The following is a 14,664-nucleotide window of genomic DNA, read 5'->3' as shown; positions in this document are numbered from 1 at the left end:
AGAGAAACAGGTAGCCAGGCAATTTCTCACATAATGTGATGAAAAGGAAGTGAATGAACAAACCTATTGTCCAAGCACAAAACAGAAAGATTGAAGTATTTAATATTTCTTAAAACCTGGACAAAAATGACAACCCTTCATGTAGTGCAAAAAGCAAACAAGTTTTTCTTCTTTAGTAAAAACATACATTTAAATATCATCCTTTAACTATTCTGGCAAGTGGCTTGGATTCATATTATAATCAAATTAAACACACTCTTGTCTTGTTAGAGTGTTTGCAGGTTTTTTGTTTTTAATGTGAAAGAGGTCAAGAAAAATTCAAGTGTTTACATAATTGTAGGAAATGAAGGCTAAATAGCCTCCACTGTACCACCAGAAGAAGTAGTACAAAGAAGGTTCAAATGATCCAGTGCTACAATTATGATCACTTAGTAGGAGGCGGAGAGGCTAAGGCAAAGAGAAAAGGACAATAGGAGGTTATCTTATGGCCAGATAGACAATTTGTTGACACTACTCACAACAAACTTGAAATTTTTAAAAAAAGATTTCAAATTCCAGTTTTCTGGACTAGTTTATTTTAATATCATAAATAGAGACTAGTTTATGCCAACATAGAACTAATTACTTCAGTGATATCTTACAGAAAGTCAGAATTTGTATTCAGAGTCCACACTATCATAATGAGATGATAGTCCAGCATTGACTAGAGACAGATTACAGAGTTCTTTATTTAAAGACTTAATAAAAAACAGTTAGTCAAATGTGCTCATTCATTTACCACTTTCTTAGTGATTGATTACAGTTTTAAAAACATATTTAATCTTTCCACTCTTCTTTGCCATCCATACCTCCCATAAATCCAAGAAACCCATCAATAAATTTCTCATTAGTTTCTCATTGGCCAGAATGACACTGTTCCTGATTTTTTTTTATCCTGTGGGGATGCTGCATATAACTCGGTTTGTTCTCATTTTACATTCTAAATACAGGGTTGTTTATAATTGAAGTACATTCAATTTTATGCAACATGGTTAAAATATGAACCCAAAATGTCTCAGTATATATTTATCCGGATGGCAATCACCAAATACTATATTGCTCACCCTCCTGATATCACGTCAATTCCAGACATGAGAAATCAAAATAAGATTTGCTTGTTTTGTTTAAACATACTCTGCATTAAACATGATGCACCTTTTTTGCATGTTACCATAATGCCTGAAAGCTGCATATACTGACATCCCAAAGGTAAATATATTTTTATATAATGTATGCCTTTTTTTAAAAAAAGGTACTAATTGTTTGAGTGAGCTGGTATGTGTCTAATGCAAATTAAAGATGAAAATCAAAAGCTCAGACTTTCATGGGAGGAATGGGGTGGGAATCCTTTGTTACAATCTTAAATCTGCTTCCATTAGTTATCAGTTCTACTGCTGTAATATTTACTGGTATGTTAACTTCCAGATTAAATTTAAATATATTTGCAGGATCATACATGCTTTAGGAATGTAGCAGGAGCTTCAGAAGCAACCTATTGCTCTCCATGAACTCATGACATTAAAAAAGCGCCTTTTCAGCCAGTTGATGAGGAATCTTGGGAAATTCATTGGGGAAAAAAAAATCTTACCTTTTCTCTGGTGGTAGTTACAGATTTCAGTGAAACTGTATTTAAGTCTTCCTTTTCCTGACAGTAGAATATAGAAAGCTCTTCATATAACTATTTTTTGAAACTATAGCAAAAAACATTTAGCAACTTTGATATTTGTTTCTAGTGAGAACATCTAAATAGTTACCAGCAGCACTAAGTTTAAATCATTTAAGGTAGCAGAGAAATTCTTCTTGCGTACCAGAGGGCCTGGAGCTTTCACCATATGTGCCTATATCGTTTACAATTGACATGGTAAATGAGGAAATTCCAACTGACAACCCAAAAGGGTAAACTGCAGAGACATTTCTTATCAGACCCAAAAATATTACAAGTCAGATTGGTCAGCTCTGGACTAGAACACATTGGGGGGGGGGGGGGGAAGAGAGAGGGAAAACCCAAAGTTCAATCCTCCCAAGGTACCTTGGCAGGTCTTTTGGAATAGAACAAGGTCTTGCCTAAACTGATCTTTCCTGATTTACAAGGAGTCAAAAAAGGTTAGTGTGGCATCTGATTGATGGAGATGGAGATAGCTCCTTTAACTAGTATCAGAAGTCTTCAGAATTTCAACATATGCTTTAAAGCAGAAGGATATAGCTCTCAAGAGATAAGCAATCCAACTACCTCAATTACTACATTTTAGATCATGGCAGACACTAAGAGCACTGGACTACTGCCTCTTAGTTAGCATTTTAGAGTACTTAATACGGTACTTTTGTCTAAATTGATCTTTCAACACAAAACTTAATAGAACTAACCAGGGAGGCATACAACCAAATTTTTAAGTGCATGTTCTTTCTCCCTCCTGCAGAAGTTTGTTTTCGCTAGAAATGGAAAAAAGATTGTGCATGAAACAAATCCTGAAGGGCACTGATTATATAGATTTCCATTCTCTCCAAACAGATTATCTTTTTGATAGAGACCCTTAGTTAGTTTGATTCATTGAGAATTCCCCTCCCCCCAAAGTATTTAGCTGAAGAAGCTGGAAGATAGAGTGACAGACAGGCAGCAGTGTGAGGCCACAGAAAAGACATTAGTTATATCAGTCCATCTGTCACTGAAGAAGAGCTTTGATTGCCTGGTTGTCAGTGGCTTCAAAGGCAGTTAGTCCATCTGGGCCTTTCACAGTCTTATCAGCACCCTGTAAAAACATGAGAAGATTTGTCACTTAATAAAGGAGTTTGCATCTTGGTATCGGCAGTTTCTTGTGAAGGGGTTCTGGCATACTAGTAATTACTCACACTGGAGAACTATTTTGAACAACTGACTAAAAATTGCTCACAAATTTCCTTTACATGCTGTATATTTCTCAGTTAGAAACCACAAGCCACTTAGTTTCATAGCTAAATATAGTCAATCTTTTCATTTTGAAGTACACTGAATTTGAGCTAGTACACAAAAATGGTTGCCACTCCACTTTGAATGATACAGAGTGCTGCAGAAAGGTCACATTATAACTATTTTATGAATTACAGTACATACTATTTACTAACATAGCCCATTAGATATCAGAAATTGGATGAAAAACAGTATTTCATTATGCATTTGCTTTTTGTTTGTTCACATACTTGCTATGATGCAAAGTTCAATAAGTCACTATAGTTCCCCAATTTCTATGAATTAGTAATGTTCTCCTATATTCTCAAAAAAGATACAAACACCTTCAAAAAGCCTACTAAGATACAATGAAGGGGAATCAATTAAACAAGATAAAAGTGAGTAAGAAATACCGTCCACCATCATATCAAAATTCTCAAGAAGCCTGCTCACCAGTATGTTGCCCTAATTTCGATATATTAGGTCATTAATGATGGCCAAATGAGCTTTACAAGACCCAATGCAGCTTACTATTTAAATAATGTAAAATTAAGTACGTACTGAAATTTGGATGACAGAGGTTTTACTACCCAGCCTTACACAATGTTCTAGGAAATGGAAACAAAGCTAATGAATGGCACTACATGGTTTTGATGTATAAGACCCAAACATATCACAGTACAGAGTTTTCATCTGGTCAGTCCTAAACTACAGGAATATGAATAGGCTGTTCCACACTGCAATTCAGTGTTATTACTCGTCTCACTCCCCCCTCTCTCTTCTTTTCAAGATTGTCCAATTTTCCTTCCCCTATGCCATGTCATGGCAGTAGGTGTTCATTCTATAGTTTGGCAGAGGAGGCAGCAGAGGGGCGGGGGGTGAGGTTAGGACAGTATGGAAGACATGTTTTTTTCTAGACTTTTTAAAATGGCATTCTAAAAGCATGAAGCCATAAAAATTGGTAGAATAAAATGGAATAACCAAAAGCAACATGTTTCCAAGAAGGGAAGCAACAATACCTTTTCTTAGCATATCAGATTCAACTACACTTGCAATACTGTGTACATCCAGCCACATTAGGACCAAAAAGAAATTAGAGGAAGCTCAAAAGAGAACAAAAATCTCAGATCTGGAAGTAGAGATATCAGAAAAATTAGAAGTGGAATGGACCCATCTCCATTGCCTTGCACCTTGTGTAGTTAATTACACTGTACTCACTTTGCATTTTGTTTAGTCACATTGCACATGAGAGAGGAGACTAAGGACAAATTATGGATAGCTTAGCTAAAATACTAAGACGATATGGTAAGTGAACAGATTAATGGTGGAAATCCGAAAGGAAATGGAGGTGGAGTGAAAGAACTAATGGTATGAAAAGAAAAGTTATTCAGGAAAGATATTTCCTAAAAATGAGATATGAGACTGTGAAAAAGACTCCCTTGGGAAGAGGAAGAAGACCCATTGGTAGTGACAAAGTTAGATTGGACAAGGTGCCAGGAAGTATGCTGAGTGAATAGAATTACTCTGGAAATAAAAGGATTTCAGAGACTAACAGACCTTTTCCATCTTTAATTCTATTTATTAGCCCCATCTTTAAAATTAAAGACTATACTTTTTAAAATTTCATACTAAAACTATACTGATGGAAGAAACGTGTAGAAAAATACAGAATTATTGCTTCAGCTGTATCCTAGAGCAGCTATTATGCACTTGGAAACATTTAGTTGTTTCTATTTTTTAACAGACACAAAATCCATACATAAAACCTAAAATTCTAAGTTCCACACTTTATTGGTATTGATGAATACAAAGACAAGTCCCAGGGCCTCATTAAGATCCTTTGTCATTAGACCACCTGTGATAATTTGGGAATTTGTACGATTTATTAATGATATGTAAGATTATGAACTCTGCATATATTTCCACCACTCCCCTGGTCACTCGAACCCTAACCTGCCACCTGTACACTGGAACTTCCCCTCACCGCCCCCAAGCCCTGCCTCCCTACCCTGTGTGGGGCTGGCATCTCCACTTGCCCCCTGCATGTTCCTCCATACCACACCCCACTTTTTTTTTTTTTTTTTTTTTGACAAAAGTGGGAACTTGTCCCTTTTGCTCATATCAGCTATTCAAGCTGGCTGGGACAGGGCTTAAAAAGGGACTGTCCTAGCCAAAACGGGACATATGGTCACCCTGCCCTTAAGTAAACTTGGATAATGGCACTCTTATTTTTGCTCTCAAATTATAGTTGAAAATGTTACATTATAACACTGGCATTGTTCTGTTGATATGTTATATTTAATTGAAATTTACACAAATTTCATCTCTATACTTCATAGTTCTCACTGAAGTAATTTAGTTATGTGCTAATATTTTTTCCTTGTAACCCTCAATTGAATAGAATCATAAGTACAGTATTAATAGTTTGTTTTTATTTTGTTTTACATTCAGCAGGTTTGTGAAATTCATATAAAATACTCTATTACTTAAGACTAGTAGTATTTTAAACAGCATTTTCAATTTAGCTCATACATTTCAGTCTAAAACTGCAATAGCACACAATTTGCAAGACTGATTTAAATCAATCTCACACCAAGGATATGAATATCTCCAAGTGAGAACATAAAATAAGGCCCTTGCTAAAATGAAACCATGTTATAAGTTTCACACAAGCGAACACCTAGATGATTAAGAATAAGGAACATACGGCACTTGGAAGCAAACTCCTGAAGGCCTTCAGTATAAATTGTACATGTTTCTTTAAACTACCCCCAATAAATGGTAACCTTCCCCCCACAAAAAAACCCCCAACAAGTCTAATCTCAAGATACGAAGATAACCTCTCACATATTACTTCGTGGTCTACAATGTAGGATTTCTCCTAAAAAGGCACTTATTAGCCCTATTCCCAGTATCATCAACTTGATGCAAAATGCCAAATAGAGAGATGAGTGCTAGATAAATGTGTCTCTTTTGGAAATTTAACACTTATTTCCAGTAGAAGAGGAACTGTTTAAAAGGTTTAGCCTGTGGATAGGGGCCAAGAACTCGAGTTCTAACTCTGATTCTGACACTAAATTGCTATGTGACCTTCAGCAAACTACATTTGGTGGAACCTGAGTCTGAGGTTTAGTACTATGTCTCCAGGACAGGCAGCATAGTTAACATTTGTACATTCTTGTACTTCATTTTTAAAGCAATGTAAACTTTCCCTACCAATTGTAATTTGTGTACTGAAACAGCATGAACAGGCCCCTTCTTCTGAGATGTACACATTTCCTAGTGAGCTGGAGTTGAAAGGCTTTTTTTTTTTTTTTAAATTTTAAATCACCACCACCAGGTCATGAAAGCTTAGTGAGAAGTCTGGGTCCTCTCTGACATTTTGCACCAGTTTGATAAATGGTGTTGCATGCCTTCAATGGAAGATGGGGACAATATTTGCTAGTTCTTCAAATCATTTTCCCCTTTAACCTGCATCAATGCTGTTGCCTTGGTGCAACTTGAACCAGCTACTTTTCATTCACACAGTCATCCCTAGTAGACCCTGTGACATCTTAGCTGTGGCAGTGGCTGCGTGAGTGGTGAATGAAGCACAGTTGAGTGTCATGTCATGTTGTTGGCAGCTGACTTCGTGGCATCTCACATACGATATTAAACAATGAGGGATGGCATGAATCCCTCTGAGACTCCATAAGTAAGTGCATCTGAAGTTCCCCTGGAAAGGAACTACTGGAGCCACTGCAGTGCTATGCCTACATCAGGTAGCTGGATTAGCAACACCTTGCTGTTCACTGTCAGAGGTCCAGTAGTATGAGCATGGAAATTCTGCCTATGTCCATAGCCATAAGGTCATCTTTTAGTGCCATTAGGACAGGCTGTCATGACTGAGTCAACCCTGATTATGTTCGCAAGATATTGGCAGATGACATGCCGTAAGAGCTTGCAAGCTGACTGTTAATTAGGTAAAGGATTAACCAGAGATATCCTCATTTAAAAAAAAAAAGGTCAAAGTACTGGTGTGTTCAAACAATTGAGATAATCTGACCAGTGTTTATTCTAAACAAGTTCTAAACAAGTTATTAAAATGGTTAGTAAATATAAGCATCATTTAGCAAAATTAATTTTGCATTTGCTATAGTACACTACTTCAATACTAAAAAAGCAAACATTTACTGTATACAGAATAAATAAGAAACTTATCTAAGGTATGAGTTATAAAATTGTTTAATCACATGTAGAATAAAACCAACTGCGAATTACTTATGATACTACAGTCTAACAAAGGTCTAGGTTGCCTAAAACAAATGCTCTGGTTTTAAGAATGGTCTCGCCACTTGAAGGAAAGATTCCTGTTGTGCATTTCTGCACAATGCAAAACAGTCATAAGTTTAGGTCAAAATGCCTAAAGAAGCCAAGTTTTCAATTTTCAAAAGCACAAGACATTTTGAAAATGAGGGCAAGGTGATTCTACAGTTTTCATTTCTTTCCCCATCTGAAGCAAACAGGTTAAAAATTTTAAGCCAGCTTTTCTGCCCTTTGGTCTATTTCACTTTTCCCTCTTTTTGAGGAAGACATTCATTTCTCACCTTCCTACTCTAAAATGCTAGCAACATTAATCAAAGAGAGCATCTGTGTGCTTGTGCCCCCCAAAGATGTGCACCGCATGCCCCTTAGAGCAACAAAATGCATCTGCTGTGTACCACAGAAGTGTTGGGGTTCCTCAAGACCTTTTCCACTCAGCTCCCCATGAACTCAGTTGGACTCCAGTCTCGCAATTCAAGTTAATTTATTTGGCATACAGCACTGCGACGCTGAGTTGATCAAACTCAAGCAGAGGGGGTGGTTGTAGGGTGTACCAGACACCCAAAATTACACAGCAAATCTCTTTCTTTATATACACACTTACACATTACACTGAATATACTATATACATTGTAGTACATGTTATGGGATTGGCTTGGTTACTTGGTAGAAACCAATCCCTAAACAGCATGCTTTGTCCACAACACTGTCCATATATAACTTACTCTGTACCTCATCTTTATGTTCCAAACTTATTTCAATCGTTACCAGATTGTCCCACTGGGTGTTCCCTTCATCTTAGCTAGTTCAGATGTGTCCCTTAGCTCACTTACCCATTTACCTATCATAGTTAGCACAAACATTCTGTTTTCAGCCTGCTGATCTATTTACCTTCCTAATCCTGTCTTCTAAGAAATGAAGCCTCCCCCATACTTACTCACCTTAACCCAGCCTATAAGAAGTTATCTTTAGCTTGCAGCACCCAGAGACCCCAGTGGGCTAGGTGCCAACACAATGGGCAGAGTTAATGTCATTTTGAAAGATTCTAGTTTCTAGTGAAAAGTTGTGTCATTACTAGGGAACTCCACTATAAACATTCAGAATGGCAAAAGTTTAAGTGTGCCCAATGTAGTGAGATATACTGAATGATAAGTTAGAGAGGTGTCAAGCCCAAATGGTAACTAAGGTGAAGTCTGTATACATTCTGCTACTTTCCAACACATGGGACAGACATGCTGCAAAAGCTGAGAGCCAAATGGAGTGCTTTTTGAAAACACTCATAACACACTTTTCTGAGATATTGGACTTAGGAAGTTCATGTTACAGTAAAGCTAAGTTACTACTTCACACCACCTCAATCAGGCCAAGAACACACTTCTAGGGAAGATGAACATGACAAAACTTCAAATATAAACACACATTTTGGAAGTGAGTAAAGTGCTAAGATTCTTTACACTATCCAGGTTCTCTACACAGTTTGGTTTTAGCAATGGAAGTAACTAGTAGATAAGGATTAATTTTACTCCAAAGTTACAATATTCAACAACTAAAGGTATTGCTATAGTTCAGCTCCCCTTTGAGGAAACAGCAGCAGGTGGCATTGAAAGATAATGCTGTTTTTAACATAAGCCCTTTAATTGTTGCTGTTGTACAACTGGAAAATGTGCCTATTAAATGTAAGAATAAAACAAGAGTGACATCGTTAAAGCAATAGTAAGACCAAATGCATTTGTCTTTTATACTTTACAAAGCAACTGCACTTCTGTACCAAAACTAATTATTTTTATGTAGAACAATAAAACTGGAGCAAAGTAAAGTGTGGTCAACAGACAAGACTGACAGTGCAGTTTTCAGGACTGGATAGTATCTGAAAGGCTCTGTAGGACTACCTGAACCCTTTGTAGAGTTTAGAATATGAATCTCTACAAATCTGCATGAACTTTGTCACCTGAAAAGTACATGGTCTTAGACAAATCTAGGTTGGAGTTTCTGGATGTACAAATATGAAAATATTTGACATTTTATTTTAAGACTAATTAAATTTGAACTGGATATGATTTGATAACTTAAAATGCCTTGAAATGATATGACAACCTGAAAACACAAGTTATGAAAATTGCAAAATAAATCCCTCAAAGAATACCCTTTTCTAATAAAGAGTACTTTTAGAAAAGTGTCATACTGGTGGGACTAGAGACTCAAATTTTCTGGTGTGACTATGGAGAGGGCTGCTTCCAGGAGAGATTAATCTGTTTTGTACTAAATGCACAACAGCTGAAGATAATGCCTTTGCTGCCCCCAGCACATGGGAAAGCACTATTGGGTAGAGGAACAAAGGGTATGTCTACATGGCGAAAAAACAACCCATGACAGAAGTCTCAGAACCTGGGTCACCTGACTTGGGCTCGCTGCTAAAATTTGCAGTGTAGATATTTGGGCTCGGACTGGAGCCCAGGCTCTAAGAGCTTGTGAAGGCAAAGGATCTCATAGTGCGGGATCCAGCCCAAGCCCAAGATGTCTACACTGCAGTTTTATAACCCGGAAGCCGGAGTCCCCTGAGCCAGAGTCAGCTGACCCAGGGCAGCTATGCTGTGGGTCTTTTAGTGGAGTGTAGTTGTACCCCAAAAGAATACAGTTACCAAGACCGCAACCATTCTGTTTGCATGTTGGAAGGAAACATTAGGGGCAGTAATGGTAGCACATATGCATGTCTAAGAGGGAATTTTTAAATATGTTCAAGGGCAGTAGACTTTCAGGATTCCCATGATGCCATACCAAATTACACTTGTGGTTTGGATGTTAAAACCTGTGGAGTAGGAATTGGAATACTATCAATTCATTTCATACATTTGAGAGTTTTGTCACAATTAATCTGGGCAAGATTAAAGGGATTTAGCAGTGTGCTTTTACAGCTATCCAAATTGACAGTGACACTGACTAAAATGTTTCCTGCACATATAATGTTCTGAGTCAATTTTGCTTAGATTTCAAACAGTTAAATGTTCTTCAAAACTGGAAGGTTAGAATTTTTGGCAAGAAAATCAAACTTTTAAGTTCTGGATGAAACCAAATCCTGAGCTCTTGTTTCTAACTGTGCAGCACCTAAGTAGTGTAAAAGACAATAAAATAAGTTTTCAGGGAAGAAACATTTAGTTTTGTATGTGGGCATAAAAGTATTACTACAATGGAAAGAACACAAATAAAGGATGCCATTTGCTTCCAACAGTAAAGTAGGTTCTGAATATATTAATTTGTATTCCAGACTGAAAACAAGATGTTATATGTAAACAAGCTGAGTCAGAGTTTTAGGTTAGAAGGACCACCAGATCATCTAACCTGACCTCCTGTCTACCACAAGCCACCAACACCATCCCAACACCTGCACACTAAACCCAACCGAAATACTAGAATACACTAGAGATTAACCAAAAGGAACTACAAAACAGGGAAGTTTCTGTCCATCGGACCTTCTGTACCAATTACAGATGTTCCATCTCTGCTCAACAGATGGAGATTTGATTCAGAGTCGAGATTTGCTTCCACCGACTTAAGACGGGCAGTGAATGGGGCTGCTCCCACCCAGCTCCCTGCCGATAGCCCAGCAGCTGCCCGGGATCTGTCTGGACTCTGGATGCGGAACTCCACACCAGGAGCCCGGCTATGGGGAGCTGAGAGCAGGGTGGGAGGACAATACCAAGGCTCCCCGCAGCAAGCCTCTGTGCACAGCACCACAGATCCCCGCAAGGAACCTCCAGGCAGCAGCCCGGCTGGAAGCATGGAGTGGGATGGGGAGCCTGGGGGCAGCCAGGCTCTAGCTGGAGACACCCGCCCATCCTGGTGACAGCCTGGCTTTCTTGTCAATTTCACAGCTCCAGCACAGAGCCATTAAATTGACAAGAATGACAGCCGAGAGTCAATGTAAGTAATGCAGTGTCTACATGGACACTGTCATCCTAACTACACCAACATAAGCCCTACGCCTTTGGTGGAGGTATTATGTCACTGTAGTAGGGCACTTGCAATCAACAGGAGCAAGGCTGTAGTGTGTACACAGACATAATAGCTGCCTTACATTGACCTAACTCTATAGTGCAGGCCAAGCCACAGGAATTGGGACTTTTCCTTCTGAGGAAAAGCACTGCCTCCTCATGCATTAAATTTTAAATGACAAAATAAAGTTCAGGATCCAGTTGAATGAAAGAAGCTGTATCAAAAACCTTAATTGTTATTCTTACCAAGGATTCTTTCATGTCTAAATCGTATGTGAATACCTGGAACCTACAAGACAAAGGGATCTGGGCAATGCTATGTTCTGTGGTGCTACAAGAGTGACCTACTGGAGCTGTCCACAAGCTGAAAGGCAGACTTGCAAAGCAGTACTCCTTGCCCACTCCCTCTGAGTCAGAGTGCAGAGTGTCATTTATTAACTGTGAAGAAAACTTTTATTTAGAGCACTAATATCGTTTGGTATTTATTAACTGCTTTGTAAATTAGTAGTCACCTAGAACAATTACAGACCTGCAAATTCTTTAAGAGTTCTATGAAAAGACTTGCAGTAAGTCCCTTAATTTTAAATATATACATTCTTGGGAAAATGATTTTTTTGAAGTAATAATCCAAATGGCAGTTCAAAAAGATTTAACTTGGCAACAACAGAGCATGTTGCCCCATAAGACTCACTGTGGTACTGAGTCCCCAGACAGATTACATGAAATGCATCAGAGGTGATCTGCTGGAACTCAAGGTGTGAGGATACTTCCTCACCTTCTGGTTAAATCATGGAGTAGCACTGAAGAAAATCAACCTCTTAAAATCTCAGAAGAAGCTGTTATAGTCCCTCAGATAAATTATCTTTTCTTCTGGTTAGATTAAGTGGAGTGGGGAAGAAAAAATAGGTGCTGTCTAACAAGCCTTGAAGAATTTACTGTATTTAATCCTGTCTCATTTCATCCTTAGACTTTTTTGGGGTCAGTACAGTGTTTTCATGCTCAAAAATAAGGGATTTTTGGTGATGGTCTGAACCAAGATTAACTCAAGAAACTGCGTAGGCATTGTCCATACACTTTTGCCAAGGCACTTCAACCTTACAAAGCTGCCGTTATTTGAGCCCTAAGACTTTTTGGGAGTAGAAAGATCTTTGAGAAACTGGGATTCAGCCACATGCCCACATAGAAGGAAAAGGCCAAACTAATTTTCAGTTGAGACCCAACTAGGATTTGAAACTAAGCTTTGATAAGTAAACCTATTGGCTATTAATGAACTTTTATGGACTTCAAAACAAGAGGTTTTCTATTAAATATATGTCAAAGTAGTTAGAAACAGCATTAAGGAGACCAAACTTGCTTGCCAGGGAGTTCGTAAGTGTGCATGTCATGACTAGTGTAACTTTATTTATATGCAAATCTAGAGGATTTACCACACACTTCCTGGCAAAGGAGAAGTACAAAAAAAAATTACCCTCTATTGTAGTGATACTCAGACTGAGGCTCATGAGCCTCAAGTGGTGCTTTAATGTGTCTCCTGTATCTCTTTGCAGCTCATAATATTAAAACACTGATTTAATTATTAACCAATCAAGATGCTTTTACTATGTTATTAACTGACTGTAGTTGATAAAATAATAATACCTGGTCATTTTGCTGTGAGAATATATAATTATTCTCACAGCAAGATGACTAAGTATTTTAGTATTACTTTATATTCTATATAAAAATAATCACTAAATATTTCCCATCATACTGTTAAATATAGTACTACAGTAAATTAAACAATGAATTTACACTACTGTGGCTCTTTTGGGTAACACTGATCACTAATTTTGCTCCTGAACTTTTGAGGTTTGAGTATCACTGCTCTGTTGGAAGGTTATTTTTAAAATTGCATCTCCGGTCATGTCTCAAACTCATTTGAAACTGCAGTCTCACAGTTAATGTTAGTTGCATACTCTGTCACAAAGGTCTTGCTGTGCCACAAAAGAGAGGATTATTTCAGAAGCCCAACTTCCCTTCTAAATGGGTATGACAAAGTGATAATTCATTGCGGAAACCCAAGTATGTTGACCCCCAAATTTTGCACTGCACCGCAGAATGTCAACATTTCACACTCCTACTTTAAAACTTCACATCAGTTATATTACTATCCATTGTTGAGGTATTGGACAGTATAAGACCACAATTGCCTTTTGTTAAAACAGGCAAATACAGTTCTATTTTTCCCTAGATACAACTTTTTCATATCAAAACATTAATTTAGAACATTCTTAGGAGCCTGGCATGAACCAGTGGGACTTGTATCTACTACTCTGATTAGTATTTCCTAGCCAGCTGTGCTTTGCTAACAGTTTTGATGGGAAATAACCAGTATATCAAAGAAATAAAAGAAGTGATTTTGGTAACCCACCATTTTGGTTTTGTACCAGAGAAATTGGCATTCTCCCTCAAACTCTCTTTTACTTTTGTAATGGACAGAAAGGAGTTTGCATACATTTAAATGTCCCCCACCACAAAGTCTAATTTTTGCCACTTAAATCTGTTTTCAAATTGCACAATTAGTTACAAACCGAGGGCTAGAAACACTAAAGAGTTTTGACCCTTAAAGGTTTTAGGGTTAACATAATTCGGAAGGGTTCTCAGCCCTATCTATCAGTAACCTGAAAGAAAATGTACTTTTGTCCCTCAGGTTCAGCTTGGCAACTTCCTGATGGTTTATCAGTGCTTGCGTTTCAAGTGATATCAGACAGGCCTGAACCATCAGAAAAAGACAACTGATCCGAAAACATTTAATGAACCCAATCTGTCAAAATCATGCCTGTAATAGACTGCAGCCAATCACTAAGATTAGTGTGACAGCAACGCCTGAGAACACTCAATCACCTGCAATCTAAAAATTTCCAAAATACACCTCACTTTGTTGAAAGTAATAAATCAAACTGAGCAAATCAATTTCTACTTTTTTGAGGAAAAAAAGTCTGAATAGAAACACAGTAGAGTGTTTCCACTGACGCGAGTTCTAAAGGGCTAAGACTATGAGAAACAGACACCTCTAACTTTTACAGAAGCATGTGGCCTAGGGAAACCATGTAGAAAGGGAACAGAAACCATGCACTTCAGACGAAGTGTCTCAGTGTCGTAAGCCTTACGCGAGAGTTTTATCAGATTTATACTGAATCACTCTCAAATCTCACACTAAATATCAATAGGTTCTTTTGTATTTTATTTTGCACATTAAAGAAATGTGCATGTCTTGTCTCTTGTATAGATTACATATTAATTATTGATTACATTTGACTTTCATATTACATGAAAATGCTTGTACTTGTATAATATCACCATCTTAAGATATATTGATGTATTAAACCAAAAGTTCAAATACCTTAACCATAAGGCCATGCTTCCATAACA

The 14,664-nt window shown here is 37.7% G+C and overlaps 1 protein-coding gene across 1 annotated transcript in view; it reads right to left on the bottom strand.

The window, feature by feature from the left end:
- Positions 1 to 621: 621 nt before the first annotated feature.
- Positions 622 to 14,664, bottom strand: part of MTPN (myotrophin) — a 52,113-nt gene continuing 38,070 nt past the window's right edge. The window contains exon 4 of the mRNA XM_044989673.1: positions 622 to 2,786. Within this exon, the coding sequence (XP_044845608.1) occupies positions 2,700 to 2,786 (87 nt within the window). The 3' untranslated portion in view covers positions 622 to 2,699. The remainder of the gene's footprint in view (positions 2,787 to 14,664) is intronic.

This window comes from Mauremys mutica, chromosome 1 (genome assembly GCF_020497125.1).
Source record: "Mauremys mutica isolate MM-2020 ecotype Southern chromosome 1, ASM2049712v1, whole genome shotgun sequence".
In the NCBI taxonomy this organism is placed as follows: Eukaryota; Metazoa; Chordata; order Testudines; family Geoemydidae; genus Mauremys; species Mauremys mutica.
The sequence above is the reverse complement of the archived record's forward strand: the minus strand, read 5'-3'. Positions and strand labels throughout refer to the sequence as shown.